This window comes from Carex rostrata, chromosome 12 (assembly GCF_964058835.1).
Source record: "Carex rostrata chromosome 12, lpCarRost1.2, whole genome shotgun sequence".
NCBI lineage: Eukaryota > Viridiplantae > Streptophyta > Magnoliopsida > Poales > Cyperaceae > Carex > Carex rostrata.
Genome location: NC_135929.1, coordinates 2,525,453 through 2,542,963, shown reverse-complemented (window position 1 = coordinate 2,542,963; position 17,511 = coordinate 2,525,453). Strand labels below are relative to the sequence as shown.

Sequence of the window (17,511 nt, the reverse complement as noted above, 5' to 3'; positions counted from 1 at the left end):
TTTCTATCTCAAAAAGAGATGATGAAATAATGTCTTAGATTGCATCTCAACTTAAATGCAATGTCAACTGGGAGTTTTATAAATTGGAAACAAATTTAAAGGAACAAGAAGAAACTGTTATTTCGATCTCCACCGTTGATATTAGTTGAGATTCGCGTATTGAAAAATTTGAACAATTGGGATCGGCCGATCGGAGTTGGGATTGGATTAATAGGTTACTGTTATTCCCTTGGAATAACAGCTGATTTATTTCCTTCAAAGATTGGGCTTGAATTTTAAGACAACAATGAGCATGCAAAATGAACAAGTTGAGATTGGGATATTTAAGCAGCTGATTTTTGTACCAATATAATATTACCGGTATGGTAGAAGTCGGACAATTTAATATTCTAACGATGAAGTGGGTGTGTTGTTGAGATCCAACATTTCCCATGATTTTCAAATTAAGGGACAAGATAAGAATTTAATAATAAGGTGATTGCTGACGTGTACCTGGTTTAATTTTCACAGTTCAGGAAAATAAAAGATTAAAGCGGGGACTCTTGTTTTATCAATCCGATGATCCAATCTATTTAATTACAAAGAAACGGATTGAATCTATCAGACCCAAATTAATATATTCCATATTGATCTCTGTTCAATAAAAGTTAATTTCAACTTACCAAACGAACATGTTTAGTTGTGCAAAGCATGTCCTTGCTACAAATCAGGCGTAGGTAGCGCTGTTGCTAGATTGTAAATCTCATTGATCTTTAGTTTATTACAAACCTAACAAATTTTCTCAAAATCATGAATTACTCAACAACCAACATTAGATAAAAATTGACCTGGTATCGTTTTGACAATACAGCAATCCACATAAGCCATTGTTGCTTCTTAATATTTTTGTATTAACATGGCCTAATGCCCAACCAAAGCTCTCCGATAAGCATCAAGATTTGTGCGTACAACTTTAAAATTTGTGCAGATCAAGTGTACACTACGATCCCTTAGGAATGTGGGGTCCCTACAATTCCAAATCCAACTTTTCATTTGTTTTGAGATTCGTGCATAAGAAAGAACTTCTATAGAGATTCGTACAATCCAAAAAATGAAAGGTTAGATTTGGAATTGTAGGGACCCTACAATCCCTTAGGGTCGTAGCAGATTTATTTCCCTCTTTCTCTCGCCCTCTTGACTGTCGATGGACGGCTAGAGCGCATTTAACAATTTTTTTGTAACACCGAAATTGTGCCCCCATGTAGGGTCAAATGACATGGGACATAAGTTCATATAATTATCTGTTATAATTGTGCTGGCCCGTACAATAAATACGTAGATCAAACAAAATTAAAGAAATGTAGTTATGACCATAGTGACAAATGAATTATTTGGATTCAGTTCGGCGATGCAAAAATTCGTGATTCGAGAATAATTCAGGTATAATTCAGGAATGATTCGGAATTACCCGTATCATATATCTCAGTCCTGTAAGAGAGCAAAAAAAAAATATGAGAAAAATTCGAGAAAAAATCATAAAATTCGTGAATTATTCGGATTTAATTAGGTCAAAGTTCGGTCAACCAAATAATTTGGCGTTTAGTTTGGCATCACCAAAAAAATAATTATTCGGATTTAATTCGCGAATCTTGTGACTATGGTTATGAACACTAAAGCTGATTATTTTTTTTATTATCACCTCAATATTTCAAAATTCTGATATTACCAACGATTTCTAAAAAATACTAAAACTTAGCACATCTGCACCGTGATTCTGTGCATGAGTTTTCCTCTATTTCAGTTCAATATGAGAAAACTTGTGCGCGTATCATGATAACTTTTTAATTTTACATAAAATATGATAAAATCCGAATTTCAAGATATTGAGAGGACAACTCAAAAAAAAATACCGGCACTCAAATAGTTATCCACGTCTATGACCACATTGTTCATATTTTTTTTTTTTTTGTAATCCAAAAATACCATATTACAACTATTTTACATTTTACATTGAATAAAACAGCATACTTATTTTTTTCAAATGTTTTTATGTTATTTTTTACCTTTTGCGGTTGATATAGCTAGCAATAATTTTCACTTTAATATTTAGATTCCAGTAAACAAAAAGTAAGTAATTTGATAAAAGAAAAGGTTAAATATTTATTTTATATTTAATTTGTACTACATATTTATCATTTTGCACTACATCCACGAATTGATACAAATTAAAACAAAATTCAGTCGTCCATAATTTTCCAATGTAAGCTTTATGTTATAGTACTCAATTACGATATATAATTTATACTTTAGGTGGCGTTAAAAATATATATTAAAGTGAAATACTATGTAATATAGCTTTCATGACAGTTATTGATCCTAACGGCACCTACAAGGGTTGAATATGGAGCTGTTTAAAATTTAAACCAAATAACTTGTAAATATCGATTGGATAGACAAGTTCAAAAGTTGTTCATATGTTCAAGTAAATCTATTTATGTGAAATGAACTAATACAAGTTGTGACCGGCGAGACAACACTCCAACGGTCCACAAATACAGAAAGGTGAGCATTACAGGCTCAAGCAGAGAAGTGAGCAACCAAGGCTCAAAGGCAAGCACAACAGCTTGGAGTAGGCGAGCAACAAAGACCCTAAGTTCAAATAATCATTAACTTCACTCTAATCTCATACTGATTAATTTTAGGTGAAGTATATTTAAGATTGCTAAAAAGATATTTGAAATTTAGACACAAGCAACAATAGACTAGGCTAAACCTCTCAAATAATTTCAAAGGTGTAAACTTTGTGAGGGTATTCTCTGTCTGTCACCTTAGACAGATGACATAGTCCCCTATTTATAATGAGATTCAAAGGGTTTGCCAACGGCTCCATGTAGATCACAAGATCTACAAAATAAAGAACTAACCTGTGATCTTGTAAAAATTATAAAAAAATAGTAAAAAATTTTCAAAAAAAATATAAAATTTGGTCTTCAAACATATTTTAATATGAAGTTAATGTTGAGCCTTTTAAATCGATTATTATTTAAACTTAAAAAACACAACAATGACTTGTAAATATATGCTTATATAATATATATACTTAAGTAGAGTAGTCAATCTATATATATATATATAACAGACAAAAATTATCTGAAAGCATCTAATAAATTCAAAAGAGAAGTGGCTGTTTTTTTTTTTTTTTTTTTTTTTGGTTAGAAGTGGCTGTTTTAAGGGTGGCATTTAGCATAAACCGTGCTAGTGAACAATTATTGGGCTCACGAGGAAAGCGTGGCATTGTGGCAATTGACAAACTTGTGAACCGCACTTTCCAGATAAGCAAAGGAAAAGAAAGAAACAAGAATAAGTGAATAACTAATATTCTGAAAAATATATCAAGAAGCTAGAAGAGGAAGATTGAATAAGAATTGCAGACAGCTCCAACCGGGTATTATATCAAATTGTGTCCAATACCAATATCGAACTGCCCCTACTCAGAGTTATCAACATTTATTATTAATCACAGATATGAGATTTTGGTTCCCAATTTGTTATTGTCATGCAAACATACAACACAACTGCTTGATTTGTTTAGATCTTTAGATTAATAAAAGCGACGAATGTGGAGCACAAGGTTCTGAACTTTAGTTCAGTATCAGTATAAAATTAATCACGTGAGGTTAATTATTTTTCATTCTTTATCTTTCCAATATAAAATTGTATAAAGCAACACAGAGAGCCAGAGTGGAGAGCGTGCATGACAAAACAAAGGAGAACAAATCACCTGCCTTCTGGGGTGCAGGAAAATCCTGCCCCCTCAGTCACTGGGGGTGGGACCGGTTCCTGTTAAAGAGGACTAATTACTGTTACTTTTTAAAATAGAAGTCCACCAACAGTGACTCTGGGGGCAAGAATTTTCTGCTCCCAAGGACAGACGATTCGATCTCAAAACAAAGGCCGAGAGGAGCGCAATTTTCTGGTAAGAAATCTAATTAATTAGTCTATTAGTTGGCTCTCTTTGTCCAATAGTTTATTTATATTTAGTGAACATAATCACCAGATTTTAAATTTTTTTCCCTTTCTTTTTGTGTAACAGCATCCCTCTCACAAGTTGTCATATAGGCCAAATCCACTTTTCATTATCACCTTTTCTAGTTTAAACCTAATCCAGATGTTTTTTGAATTATGTAATGGGAAAGGAACACAAAAAGTGGCACGGAGCACCCCCAAATCGGACGGTTACGTGCACATCAAGATGCGTGCAGCGCATCCATCAAACAGTCCTTCCGAATCAGACGGTCTACATAGCTGGAGAGAAATGCGCTTGGCGCTCTCAGCCCCTCTGGGTTTAGTGGGTCCCCGTTGATTAAAGAGAGGTTGAGAAAAAGACAGAAAAAGGTTGTTAAGAGTACCAACTGCTAGAAACTCTTGGATTCCTCTCTTTTTTACATTCCATTATCTAAAAGTGCTTCCAAAAAGGAATCTACCAAAATATCAATTGAGAAATTATAGTGTTTCAAAAATCTAAATCCCTTGCAAAAGATAATTTTTGCTTCCTGACAAAACACAAAACAAATGTAAAATGAGCATGAATAAAAAAAAACTAAACTAAAACTATATAAGCAAAATTAAATTCAATCAAACACACACTATCTATTCCCTGTGCAATAGCATCATCTCTATATTCTGTATCATCATCATCATCTATAGCATTATAAATTCAAAATTATCCCCAGCAGCAAACAAAAGCAAGAAAACCATAAACAAGATCAAAAGGAAGGAACTAACAAGTACCAACATTTCTGAATTAAACGTAGAATTTTTGCCTAGATCAAAATATTTAATTAAATATGTATCCCATCATGATCTTCAGCCCCTAATTTATCCTCCCTCTCTTGCCTCTCTTTTCTCTTCTCTTTCTCTTTGGTCGAATTAATTATCTCCATTTTGAGACCATCTCTAAACCGCTTGATAAACAAATCAGCTTTATCATTTACATCTGGACTAGCGCAAAAAACCGCCACACTGCCATTTTTCTGCACTACTTGGTCTCTACTCTCAGAGACATTTTCACGAACAGATGGCAGGGGTGGTGGGGGTGGTGGGGCCGGAGGCAATGGTGACCGAGGTGGCAATGGATAGTTCACATAAGATGAAACATTCGATCTTTCCTTTCTCCTGTACTCATAAAGCTCAGTATCTTCAATTCTCCTGTAACCCAAGGAAGCAACTTGATCCTTCCTAGACCGGTGCAGCCCCTGATGTGGAGGTTGTGGTGGCGGTGGTGGTGGCGACGAGGTAGAAATGGTATTAACAGTAGAAGGAGAACTAGAATGTGTAGATGCAGATAGAGAATGTATTTTTCGACTCTTACTTCCAGCCTTTTTGCTGGATAGAAATTTGTAAAAGATCGATGATGGTGGAGGCGATGGTGGAGGCGATGGTGGAGGTGCGGCTGTGCTAGGATTACTGTTACCCTCAGTTGTAGAATTGGAATTGGGATTAGGTTCAATGGAGACCTCGTATTTCTCTTTTCTCTTTTTGTTTCCTTGCTTTTTCTTCTGATAGAAATGAGTAATTGCTGAGGCGAGATCCTTTGCGCCGCCTCCACTACCACTCCTCTTGTGCTTCCTACATTCCTCAGCCACCTTGGTCTCTGGAAGCGGCGGCGGTGGCGGCGGAGGTGGCGGAGGTGCCACTTCCACCACCAATGGTTGCTTCTCAACCACATTTTCTTCAAAGTTTGTATCTTGCTTTACCTCTTCAATTTCGGGAAGCTCCACCGAGCTCTTTGCCTTCCTCACTGCTGACTCTGATTCTTTCTCAACCATTTCTTCTTCAAGTTTTGTTTCTTCCTCGATCTCGTTCATTTTTGGAAAAATTTCCAAGCTCTTTCTTCTCATTCTCACTGCCATTTGCGGCTTGTCGACCTCTTCTTCTACTTGTACTTCTACGTTCTGAAAATTCGCTTCTTTCTCCACCTCTTCCATCGAAGGGAACCTCTCGAGACTTCTCCTTCGCCGCCTCCCCACCGTAACCATGGGTTCATTTTCCACCTCCTCCCACTTGGGGAGTGCCTCTAAGCTCCTCCTTCTCCTCCTTACCCCTATTGCTTCGCTTCCCTTCTTTTCCTCATAAATTGTATCACTCTCCATTTTTACATCTTCAAAATTGGTTTCATTCTCCACTCGTTCCAGTTGCGGAAACCTCTCTGTATCGACCGGTATGGTCGTGCATTCCCTCTCTTCCTCACCTTGACCTGAAACCCCATACAGCTGTACTGGGCGCCGGTTCCGGTATAACTCCCCGTCATCAAAGAACCGCCAGCTGTCAGGCACTCTGTTCTGGCCCCATACGTCAGTCTCCAGTCTTAGATCTGGGTACGAACTACTGTTCCGCGTCCGCCTCATCCCAGCCGTCCGATTCACCTCCCCCATCGGATTCGAGAATCCTGTCCATTCACTCCTCGGCTGCTTATAGGATCCTGATTCGCTTCCGGATCCATCACCTATACGGCCGAGAACACCGCATAATATCGCAAACACAACCAGACAGAGGTTTAACACATCCCATCCGCTTTTGATGGAGAGGCTAAAGCGACCACTTTTAAAGGGGGTAGATATAATAGAGGGGAGGAATAAGAGAACAACAATGGAGAATACGAGCACGATAATCCATGGCCTTATTCCGGATTGGGTTGAACTGGAACTGGAATAAGAGTTAGTAGGAGAGGGATTTGAGGCATTACTAGCACTAGCCCAGAAAGGGGGAGAATGCACTGGTTCTCTCACTTCCATGGTTTTCTTTTTCTTTTTCTTTTTTCTGAAAGACAGAAATGGAGAGATAAGAGGAAAGAGGTAATAGGCTAACGGCGTGGCATGGGGCTTGGCTAGTTTAATAGTAACACTGTGCTTCTCTCTCTCTCTCTCTTTCTTATATAAATGAGTCGCTCCGGTAGGTTAGTTGGGGAATTAGCAACCTCTGATATATCTCATATTTTGAGTGTTTTTTTGGAAAATCTAAACCGTTCAAATATGTTCCACACGAATCTCAAAGCAAATTAATACTGGCCCCTGCGCTATCCCCGAATAACCACCAGACACGTCGGTCACGCAAAATATGAGATATCTCAGAGGATACGCACTCTTTTGGGTGGGGTTGAAACTGGGGTATTCTGTGACCACAACTCGTACGAATAGCATGCATCTTATAACTGACATGTGAGCTTTGATCATTTATGTGGGTCCCGGTTTCAGTTAACGTGATACACCGGCTACTGGTCTGTACCAACTTTTGTGGATTTGGTCATACGGGATGTAGGGTTTTATAGAAGGTTTAAATAAAGTACCAGTATAATCATTAATATTATTCATTACTAGTAGCTTAATAAAATAGTTAAAACAAAAGGAAGTAGTTGTAGCTGAGGTATTTAAAAGAATGTTTTTAAGTGAGAGTTATTGTGCATAATTAGAGACGCGGTTTTAGCTCATGAAAGCAGTTTAATGCACGATAATTTATAGTCTTTTTTAATTTCTTATTATCATGTATGACAGATGGCAGCGATTTTGTGCTTTTCGGCTGGTGAACATTCGGAAAATTACAACCAATTAAAAGCTCAATTTGTAATTTTACGATAATATTATTGAAAATGCACATAACAAAAAAGAATACAAAAACTTATTGTAAAGAATTTTGTTGAAATTCATAAAATAAAATAAAAAAAATCAGTTTCTTTTTGTTTAATGAATTTTGTCGATTGGTTGTAAGTACATAATCCGCCTATATACTAATTACAACAATTACAGATTGTGACACATCTCATGACGAAATTTTTATTAATACTCAAAAATTCTATCAAATTACTCAATCTACTCAAATTTGCGTAGAATCTCAAAAATTGCCCCTTCGGGTTATTAAATAACCGGACTCTATCCTTCTTTCCGGTGATTTAGTCACCGGATTTAGAAAAGATTTCCGGTTATTAAATAACCGAAAAGTTGCCTATAATTTAGTCACCGGACTTGGTAACTTTTTGTTTTGTTTTTACAAAACAGAATTTTTTTAATTTTTGTATTGAAATATTACAAATGTTGAATATATTTCTTTGAAAATAGATGAAATACAATATAATTTAATTTATTAGAAAGACTGCAACAAATAATCAGGATCAACATTTTTCATGCCGGATTTTTTCACGGTTGTAAGAAAAATTAATATATTTCTTTATGTGTTATTGGAAAACAAAATGCTTAGTTTCTGAGTTATTGACCCCGCCAAAAGTCACTTCTAGGTACATACAGAAAATATTATCATCCTTCTAGTACATTTAATTTCTAAAATTGTGTATCTATTTTTGAAAAAAATTTAAGTTATTTAATGATTGATATTCAAAAAGAATTCTCAAAATAGATACAACTTTTTAGAAATTAAATGTATTAGAAGGATCACAATATTTTTTGTATTACCTAGAAGTGACTTTTGAACCGCGATCAATAACTCACATTCAAAACATTTTTTTTTTCCAATAACACATAAAAAAATATATTAATTTTTCTTACAGCCATGAAAAATCTTGCCTGAAAAACGTTAATCCGTATTATTTGTTGCAGTCTTTCTAATAAATCAAATTATATTGTATTCCATCTATTTTCAAATAAATATATTCAATACAAAAAATAAAAAAATTTAAATTTTTTTTGTTTTGTAAAAAAAACAAAAACAAAAGTTACCAAATCCGGTGACTAAATCATAGGCAACTTTCCGGTTATTTAATAGCTGGAAATCTTTTTTTAAATCCAGTGACTAAATCACCGGAAAGAAAGATAGAATCTGGTTATTTAGTAACCGGAAGGGGCAATTTTCGAGATTCCAAAAAATTTGGGTAGATTTGATAGAATTTTTGGGTATTAATAAAAAAATTCGGCATCTAATGTGATATCCCTTTCAAGGATAAATCAAACAGCTAATTTGCTTCTGTTTTCTTCCTTATTTCGTTTTTTTTTTAAATAAAAAATAAAAGAAAGATGGATCTGGCCACCTGGGCATATGGCAGTTTCTCTGCTTACTTCATCACACAAGCTATTTGCTCACACAATTTGTAAACAGCTAAGAACTTTACCTCTAAGAAACAAAATGGGTCCCACAACGCAAGAAATGTAACCCCTCCATGTCAAAGCATTTTACCTGTTCCATTTTGGATCCCTTTTCGTTGTCTTTCCTCATATGTGCTCAGGTCACAACTTCTCTCTTCTTTAGTTTTCAATTTATATATTGTAAAAATAACAAGAGAAGGGTTCAAATGCACCCAAATTTTTATGCACCTAAATGCACCCTATTCTTTTTCTCCGTTTTCAAAGTCCGAATAGTCAATCCGAACCGTTAGATGCGATCTATATATTAAGATGTGCTTGGAGACCAAATTATATATTTTTTGGAATTTGTTTACTATTTATTAAGCCACTTTGAAAAATCGCTGATCCAATGGTCCAGAAAATGTAAAATCAGCGATTTTCAAAGTGGATTAATAAATAGTAAAAAAATTCCAAAAAATGTAAAATTTGGTCTCCAAGCACATCTTAATATATAGATCACATCTAACGGTTCGGATTGACTATTCGGACTTTGAAAACAGAGAAAAATGATTTGAAAGATAGGGTGCATTTGAACCCTCCTCAATTAAATATTGGTAAGGTTTCCATTAAATTGCTTGATAGACCAAATATTTGCACCGTGCCTTGCGCATTATTATAGTTTTCAAGTCAAGGCATTAATTGTTTGGAAACACTGTTTATCTATTGATTGGTATGGTACATTCCATTCCAGCCATTATACCAAGAGAAGAAGCATGTCTACTCGGAAACAGCTCGTAATATACTCGTTTCAAACGTGATTTGTGTTCTTTTTTAATTAAATTTGATGTGATGGCGTGATGCCTACAAGTTGTATTACAATAACCTGCTAACTAACATGTTTGCGTGATGGTCTGGACTGAAAGAAATAGGAGTGAGTCTATGGTACTATGCATATCATGGGTTGGTCCGTGCTACGGCTCAATATTCGAGTTTTCAAAATCCTAATGGTCGATCCGAACCGTTCATCTTGTTCTCCATATTAATATGTGTTTGGAGACCAAATTTTACATTTTTTGAAATTTGTTTACTATTTTTTTAGATATTTAGAAAATCACTTGATCTGAAAATTCCGGACCATCCAAAAGTAGTGATTTTCAATAAATCTAAAAAAATAGTAAAAAAATTTCAAAAAATGTAAAATTTGATCTGCAAACACATATTAATATAGAGAACGAGATGAACGGTTCGGATCGATCATTAGAATTTTGAAAAGTAGAATATTGAGCCATATTACGGGTCAAATCATAATATGCATAGTACCATAGACCCACTCAAGAAATAGCTACATTTTATGTCCAAACTTTGTTCCAATTTCTACCTTGACATGTCTCATGCAGCACCGCCATATGAAAGACGGTCAAAAATCAAAATCGTTAGTATAGTAAAAAATGATGAGGAATAGACTGTTGTGAGTTGGCTAATGATTGGAGTATACGCATCCACACGACGGAGGTTTTTGTTAAATAAATGGAAACGCATCCACTTGACATTGACTTGAATACTTGGGGTTATGAAGTGTGGAGAAAATTAGGGGAAAGGGTACGGTGCAAGAAATCCCAATTTTGTTTTCTACTAGGTCTAGCATTTCATCAAATTCCATAATCAACCAATGTAGAGAAGTTTAGGTGGCAATGATACATCATCGCTAAATTAGCAAGAAGTATTAATTGTGGGGATCACTTTATATATATATATATATAGAGAGAGAGAGAGAGAGAGACATCGTTTTAGAGGGGGGGGGGTATTGCATGCATCCGAAGATATCAAATTAATTCGTGTTTCATTCTACACTCTAAAATATGCTCCTCAACTAGTTATCTCAAATTTCAGGTTCCTTGTGGAATTTGATATCCTTCCTCATTCTGTACTAGATACCTTTTTTAATTATAGATTCGTATATTGTTAAAATAAAGTGTCAATTTTTTGGCATCACGGGCCTAAGATTTTGTCATTCTGTAACAAGAAAAAAAAATCGTCTTTATAAACTTGCTACTACAAAAATAGACAATCAAACAAAAAAAAAGATTTTATTGCTGGATAGCGTGGTGATAGAAAACCACTCTATGAAAGATCAAAACTTGGTTTCAAGAGTGACATGGACAGCCCCGATGAAAATCTGTACCTTTTACAAAAGGGTAGTTACTAACATTAATCTAGAACTTATTAACTTAAACGCAACACCTCGAATTTATGTAACTTCAACTCTTCCTGACAAAAAGACAAAATTAAGTAAATTGTGTAACCAAATCGAACTCTCCTGTTACATGCTCATAGAAAACAAGCAAACATCAAACCTCCAGACAACTGAATTATCCCAGAACCAGCCCCACCCGTAAGGGAGGGAGCGCTGTATCTTTGCTTTCAGACCCTTCAACCTTTTATCAATCTCAAAGACGAGCTCCACCAATGAAAGGAAATACTTGATGAAAATGCAAATTAAATTATTACTTGTGCATTAAGGGATCTTAAACACAAGCTTCAATTTCACAACAAGCCTCCACTCCTCCATTGATAGATCATCCTGGAAACAAAAAAATAAGAAAGTGTGGTCAGGTGATAAAAATAAAATAAAAACCTGTTCTTGCCTCATATAAGGGATAACAGTTGATAGGAAGAAATAAACATTTGAACCCCCAATAAAATTACAGAAACTAGAGGCCAGCTATTAACTTCATATTGTTCCTGACAGATTGTCGGTGCATTATAAAAGGAAAAAGGGTATGGGATACACTTGCTGCTTTTGTAAAGATAAATTTAGAAGGGTTAGGATCCATTGACAATAGATTAACCTAACAGTCTTGAGAATCGTTAAAAATAACTTCTAATTTTGAAATATGACATTTGGACTGTGATTTACTATGTTTATCATGAAATTTGATGCAACTTCACTGTTCATCAAAGGATTTCTTAATAGTCAATATTTAACGGCCTTTAATGCAGGATATAGAATGACGCCAAAATAATATGAAATCTGATACACAAAATCTATTTTTAAAACTTACTTTAAAATTGATTTGAAAAATATCATCAAATTGTCAAGTCAGCCCATTGTCAATGGATGCCAACCCAATTTAATTATCATTTTATTTAGGTACAGAAAAGATATACATAATAATTTGTATTCTTACCCTATAGTTGGCTTTAAGAATATCGATTGATCTCCTAGTGATGTGACTGACAAGCTCATCCTCCATATCAAAATGCCGACCAAACATCTTCTGCGATTCCTCGGAATTTGAGCTCACTATCTATTTTCACAAAGTAGAGGTACACAATTGCAGGTGAAAATCACCTTTTTTATTTAATTATTGGTAAATAGTCAAAAACTAATGAAATATCCAAATACCTTTATAGCCACCTTCTGTCCTTTAGTCGCCACATCAACTTGTTTGTGGTTGATTTCGATAGAGGCAATCTTCCCTATATCTATAAATTCCCTTGAAGGGATACAAATAGGTGTTCCAATCTGAAATGAATTTCAACACATTAAGATGATTGAAAGATCATTTACATACCAGCTAGCCAGGTCTGGTACCTTAACATGTCAATTGCATACTCCACAGATAAGTGAAAAGAAAAGGATAGTGATAAGAAATGAAGAAAGTACCTTTAGAATACCTTCAAGCACATCTACACCCAATACAATGGGATCCTTCTTGTTAAAAACACAATTCGGCATAATTTTGAGCACACAAGGGAACACTGCCTCCTCTGCACTCTCCTTCTTCTTCTCCTCTCTCAAATTATCAATATAGGCCTTGAATTGATCAAACAGATGATAAATGATATCCGCCACAAAAATTCGCACACCGGTTTCCTCTGCCAGCTCACGTGCATCCGGCATCACCCTCACATCAAATGCCAGAATAGTTGCATACTCCTTTTTCCTTTCCAGCATGACACTAGCCTTCATGACATCTTTTTTGTGCACCGGGCCTATGGAGAAGTCGCAGAAGGGTATGTTCACTGCAGGTGATTTTAAGAACTCAGTTAGGGCTTCTAATGAGCCAAGAGTTGAGGCTTGGACATAAACACCCTCGCCACTCTTGTCGATTCGGCCCATGACCCTTTCCATATCTTGCATTACGGCATCTTTTAGGGCTTCAATGTCATCTCCAGGTTTGACCACATACAGTGCTGTGCCTGCTATTGCATGCTCCAAGCCTTGGGCTGAGATCTTAACACCCTGTGCGGCCTTTAGTTCTTTGTGGTGCAGGTACGTGCCCTGGTAAAGTTCAGTTCATGTTAGAATTACACACAGATAAGGATTAAATATTTATTAAAAAATGATAAACTGTGCTTTACAGTTACCTTTACTCTGAGTTCCTTCATCGGATGAGGGGTCAACAGAGCTCTTATTGTAGTAATTATAGGTCCCTGTGTACAAAAAAAATTCAAGAGATATATAAAAGAGAAAGAGAAATACCAAAGAGAAAGATAGGAGTTATGTCAGAGGACTCTTCACCTGCATTCCACACACGATGATTTGATCGCTCTCGTGAAGGATACCATTAACCAAAACAACGTCCACTGTTGTACCGAGACCTTCTATAACCTTAACCTCCAGTACAGTACACTAAAACAGAAACATTCAATGATAAAGAAGTTAAATTCCACAATAATTTCAACCAAGATTTTTATTATGAACTTTATATCAACTCGTAATCATAATTACTGGAATATCATAGCAAAAGATGTATGAATAATGACCTGAACTTCGTCAACATAGGTTAGTTTTTCTTCCATGGTTTTTTGAGCCCATTGCACCAAGAGAAGCAACAGATCCGGTATGCCTTCACCACTGGAATGACCAGTTCAATGTTATAACACGTTCAAGATAAAACACATTATAGAAGTTATAAAATTATTGATGTAATAGCATACGTAATAGCACTGGTGGGAACAATGTTAAATACTTCTCCCATCTCCTTGTTTTTATAATATAGTTGTGTATTCAACCCCTGCTCCTTGAACTCTGTAATAATCTGCCCAAAAACCATTTATCACACATTTTAGTTTCAGAGATAATAACAGGTGCTTCGGAAAGGAAAAAGAACATAAGATGCTGTGCAAGTGAACCTGAGTAAGCCTCATATTGAACTCTCTTTTTACATCCTCAGACTGTTGTTTCAGAGCCCTAATTATAGGTGCATTTGGGGACCTCTTCCATCCATAAAGCCGATCAACCTACACAAACAAACACATAGGCAAAGCATGAAGTTTATAACAAATACATCTAAGGTATTTAGATTTTACAAAGGTAAATTAAACAATTAAACAATCTACCCCTAACGAAAAAGGTGTAGAAATAGGTACCTTATTTAAAGCAACAATAAACTCAGTACCACGGCTCTTCAACATATTCAGTGACTCGATTGTCTGTGGCTCCAGCCCGTGCATTATATCAACGACCAATATGGCGATATCACACAAGCTAGAACCCCTTAACCTCAAATTTGAAAAAGACTCATGACCTGGCGTGTCAATGACAAGTAATCCTGGCACCTTTAATGTTGCATCAGCTTTAAGCTCCTTTGTTCTCTCTCTAATGTTCTCGGTTGGGAAATAAGTTGCACCAATTTGTTGGGTTATTCCACCTGCCTCTCCCTCTTGCACATTGGTACGCCTAATGCAATCCAAAAGCTTTGTTTTGCCAGTGTCGACGTGACCTAAGATGCAACATATAGGGGAACGAAGGTTGCTTTCTGTCTTGCTCTTAGTGTCTCCATTTTTGGCTCCTTTCTTAGTAGCAACCGGTTTCTCTCCCTCTTCTTTAGGAGGGGGTGCAACCACCTTTTTAACTGCTGGCTTTGAAATTTCTTTAGGGACTGCTTTAGTGGTTTCAACCTCAGGCTTACCTGCCCCACCATCCTCCTCTTCCTTTGCCAAAGCGTTTGCAGGTTTTAAGTTTACATCCACATCATCCCAGCTCTTCGCATCCCAATCATCATCAACCTCCTCCTCCTCCTCCGTAGGTTTCACCTCTTCTATCTGTTCCTTAGCCTCCTCAATATCAGCTACCTGAGATTGTGACTCAGCTGATTCATCATCCACCATGGATTCTTCCACATCATTACCAACCTCCATGACCTCCTCTACGACCTCCTTTTCAACCACCTTGGGCTTTTGCTTCTTTGTCTCATATTTTGGCTTCTTTTTAACCTCAGCTGTACCAGTTGTACTGCCCAAACCCTCACCACCTTGTCCAAGGAACTGCCGTCTCATAGCTTCCAATCTTCTCTGCTCCTCCTTTTGTTTCCCAGTTAGAAGCTTACCCTCTTGCATCTTCTTCAATCTCTTCTCCTTGTCTTTCTCCTTCTTTCTTCTCCTTGCCTCCTCAGCCAACCTCTCTTCTTCCTCCTTTCTCTTTGTCTCCTCTTCTTCCTTTCTCAACCTCTCTTCCTCCTCTCGCTTCTTTCTTTCCTCAGCCTCTTTCCTCTTTGCAATAGCCTCTTGCATCTCTCTCAAACGTTTCGACTGTTTCTTATTTCCTTTAGCCTTTGACTCGTCAGCCTCATCTGTAGCCTCAACTGTCCCCGATGAAGAAGCAGCTGCAGCTGCAGCCTTCTTCTCTTTCTCCTTTTCTTTTTTCTTCTTTTTCTTTTTGGCCGCGGCTGACTCAGCTGTCTCTGCAACCTCTCCTTCTCCTTCCTTCTCTTCCTCAGCATGTTCATCAGTGTTAGTAGAAGGTGCATCTGTGACAGCTGAAGCTGGGGCAGCAGGCCCCTCTCCAAGCTCAGCCAATATCTTATCCAAATCCTCCTCATCTTGAGCAGTACGCCCTCCTTTCTTTTTCTTTTTCTTTTGCGCCTTTTTTGACTCGCCGTCCTTCTCCTTTGTTTCATCACCATCAGCCTCAGGCTCCTCTGTGACAGCTGATGGTGGGGCCGTTTGAGTGACCATTGAGCCCTCACCAAGCTCAGCTAACAGCTTATCCAAATCATCCTCTTCCTGTACGGTTCTACCACCACCCTTTTTCTTTTTCTTTTTATCTTGTTTTTTTGAAACGAACTCTTCTACTACAGTTGGTTGTCCCTGTGTCTCAAGCTCAGCCTCAGGTTCGACTGTGGCTGGAGGTGGGCCTTCACCGAGATCTATAAGTAATTTATCTAAATCTTCATCACCCTGAGCAGTTTTACCTCCTTTCTTCTTCTTTTTCTTCTTTATTCGACCAAAATCTAACTCGAGTTCCTGATTTTCTTCCCCTTCTTCATCCAAATTGTGATTTTTATCTAATTTGGGTTCTAATTTCTGTTTCGGTTCTGATTCTGGTTCGGATTCTGGTTCATTATCCTCTTCATCCTCTCCAAGAGCATTGAAGGCACTAAATGCGCTAAAACCAGAGGTACCTTTCTTCCCTTTGCTAGATTTCTTCTTACCTGAGAACACAATGGGGATTGGCTCCTCTTCTTCTGGTTCATCAATTGTGTCCAATTTCTCCAGATCGTCGGATTCGTCAGGGACAGTGTTACGTTGTGATTTGCCCCCTTTCTTTTTTTTCGAACCGCCAGTGACGGAGCGAGTCTCCTTATCCGGTGGAGGAGGCGCCGCCGCCGCATCGTCGTCCTCTTGGGGTAAGGAGTACTCGTCGTCAGCGATCGCGATGTTCTTCTTACGCCCCATCGATCAAAACCCTAGATACCCTTAATGGTGTGATAAAAAAAAAAAAGTAGAGAGATCAGACAAGAGACGATAGAACAGAAATGAATTGTAAAACCTAGAAATTGCAGTGGAGCCTGTCTCTGTAGGGGCTGAGAAATTGTGAAAGAATGCTGTTTTTCATTATTTAAAGTTTTTAAACTTTAGACGAGATTATCACTTTGGTCCCTGCAAGATGGAGAAATATCCTACTTGGTGCTTAAGCACCTTTTTTGCCGAAATTATTATTAATAGGAAAAACATAAAAAAAAAATCGATAATAGAATTTGACAAATTTCGAAATATAAAAAAACTGTTTAGATTAATCAAACGTTATAAACTATAATATTTAAATTAGCAAAATTAATTAAAGCAATAAACAAATAAAAAAATTTGGACATTAGTGTCTATAACGTTCAGACTCAAATTTGAGAAATTATTTCATTTGAATGCTAACTATCAAAATATCAAACTTGAGAATTTTTTTGCAAGGATCTGAATGTTATGGACATCAACGTCCTTTTTTTGTTAATTAAGAGTTTAATTGAGTCTGTTAATCTAAATGTTATGGTTTATAACATCACTGGATGTTATAAACCATTACGGCTTTCTTATATCTTAAAATCTAGCAAATTCTTTCACTATTTTTGAATTTTCTTTTTCCTTTAAATAAAAAAACCTGCCGTTTTTGACTTGGTGAAGCACAGATTAAGTTGAGTTGAAAATAGAATAGAAGAAAATTGATTGGAAAAAAAACTCTTTCGAG

At 36.5% G+C, this 17,511-nt stretch overlaps 2 protein-coding genes across 2 annotated transcripts; both read right to left on the bottom strand.

The window, feature by feature from the left end:
- Positions 1–4,614: 4,614 nt before the first annotated feature.
- On the bottom strand, positions 4,615–6,869 carry LOC144563670 (uncharacterized). The gene has a single exon (XM_078313145.1). It carries the CDS (start codon positions 6,771–6,773, stop codon positions 4,821–4,823), a length of 1,953 nt encoding a protein of 650 aa, XP_078169271.1. The 5' UTR covers positions 6,774–6,869; the 3' UTR covers positions 4,615–4,820.
- Positions 6,870–11,118: 4,249 nt separating this feature from the next.
- On the bottom strand, positions 11,119–16,869 carry LOC144563404 (eukaryotic translation initiation factor 5B-like). The gene is made up of 10 exons (XM_078312876.1): positions 14,424–16,869; positions 14,187–14,294; positions 13,992–14,092; positions 13,818–13,908; positions 13,573–13,683; positions 13,419–13,484; positions 12,715–13,332; positions 12,454–12,573; positions 12,236–12,355; positions 11,119–11,628 (listed from the first exon to the last, which is right to left on the bottom strand). The coding sequence occupies exons 1-10, from the start codon at positions 16,728–16,730 to the stop codon at positions 11,563–11,565; spliced, it is 3,708 nt and encodes a 1,235-aa protein (XP_078169002.1). The 5' UTR covers positions 16,731–16,869; the 3' UTR covers positions 11,119–11,562.
- Between the last annotated feature and the right edge of the window lie 642 nt (positions 16,870–17,511).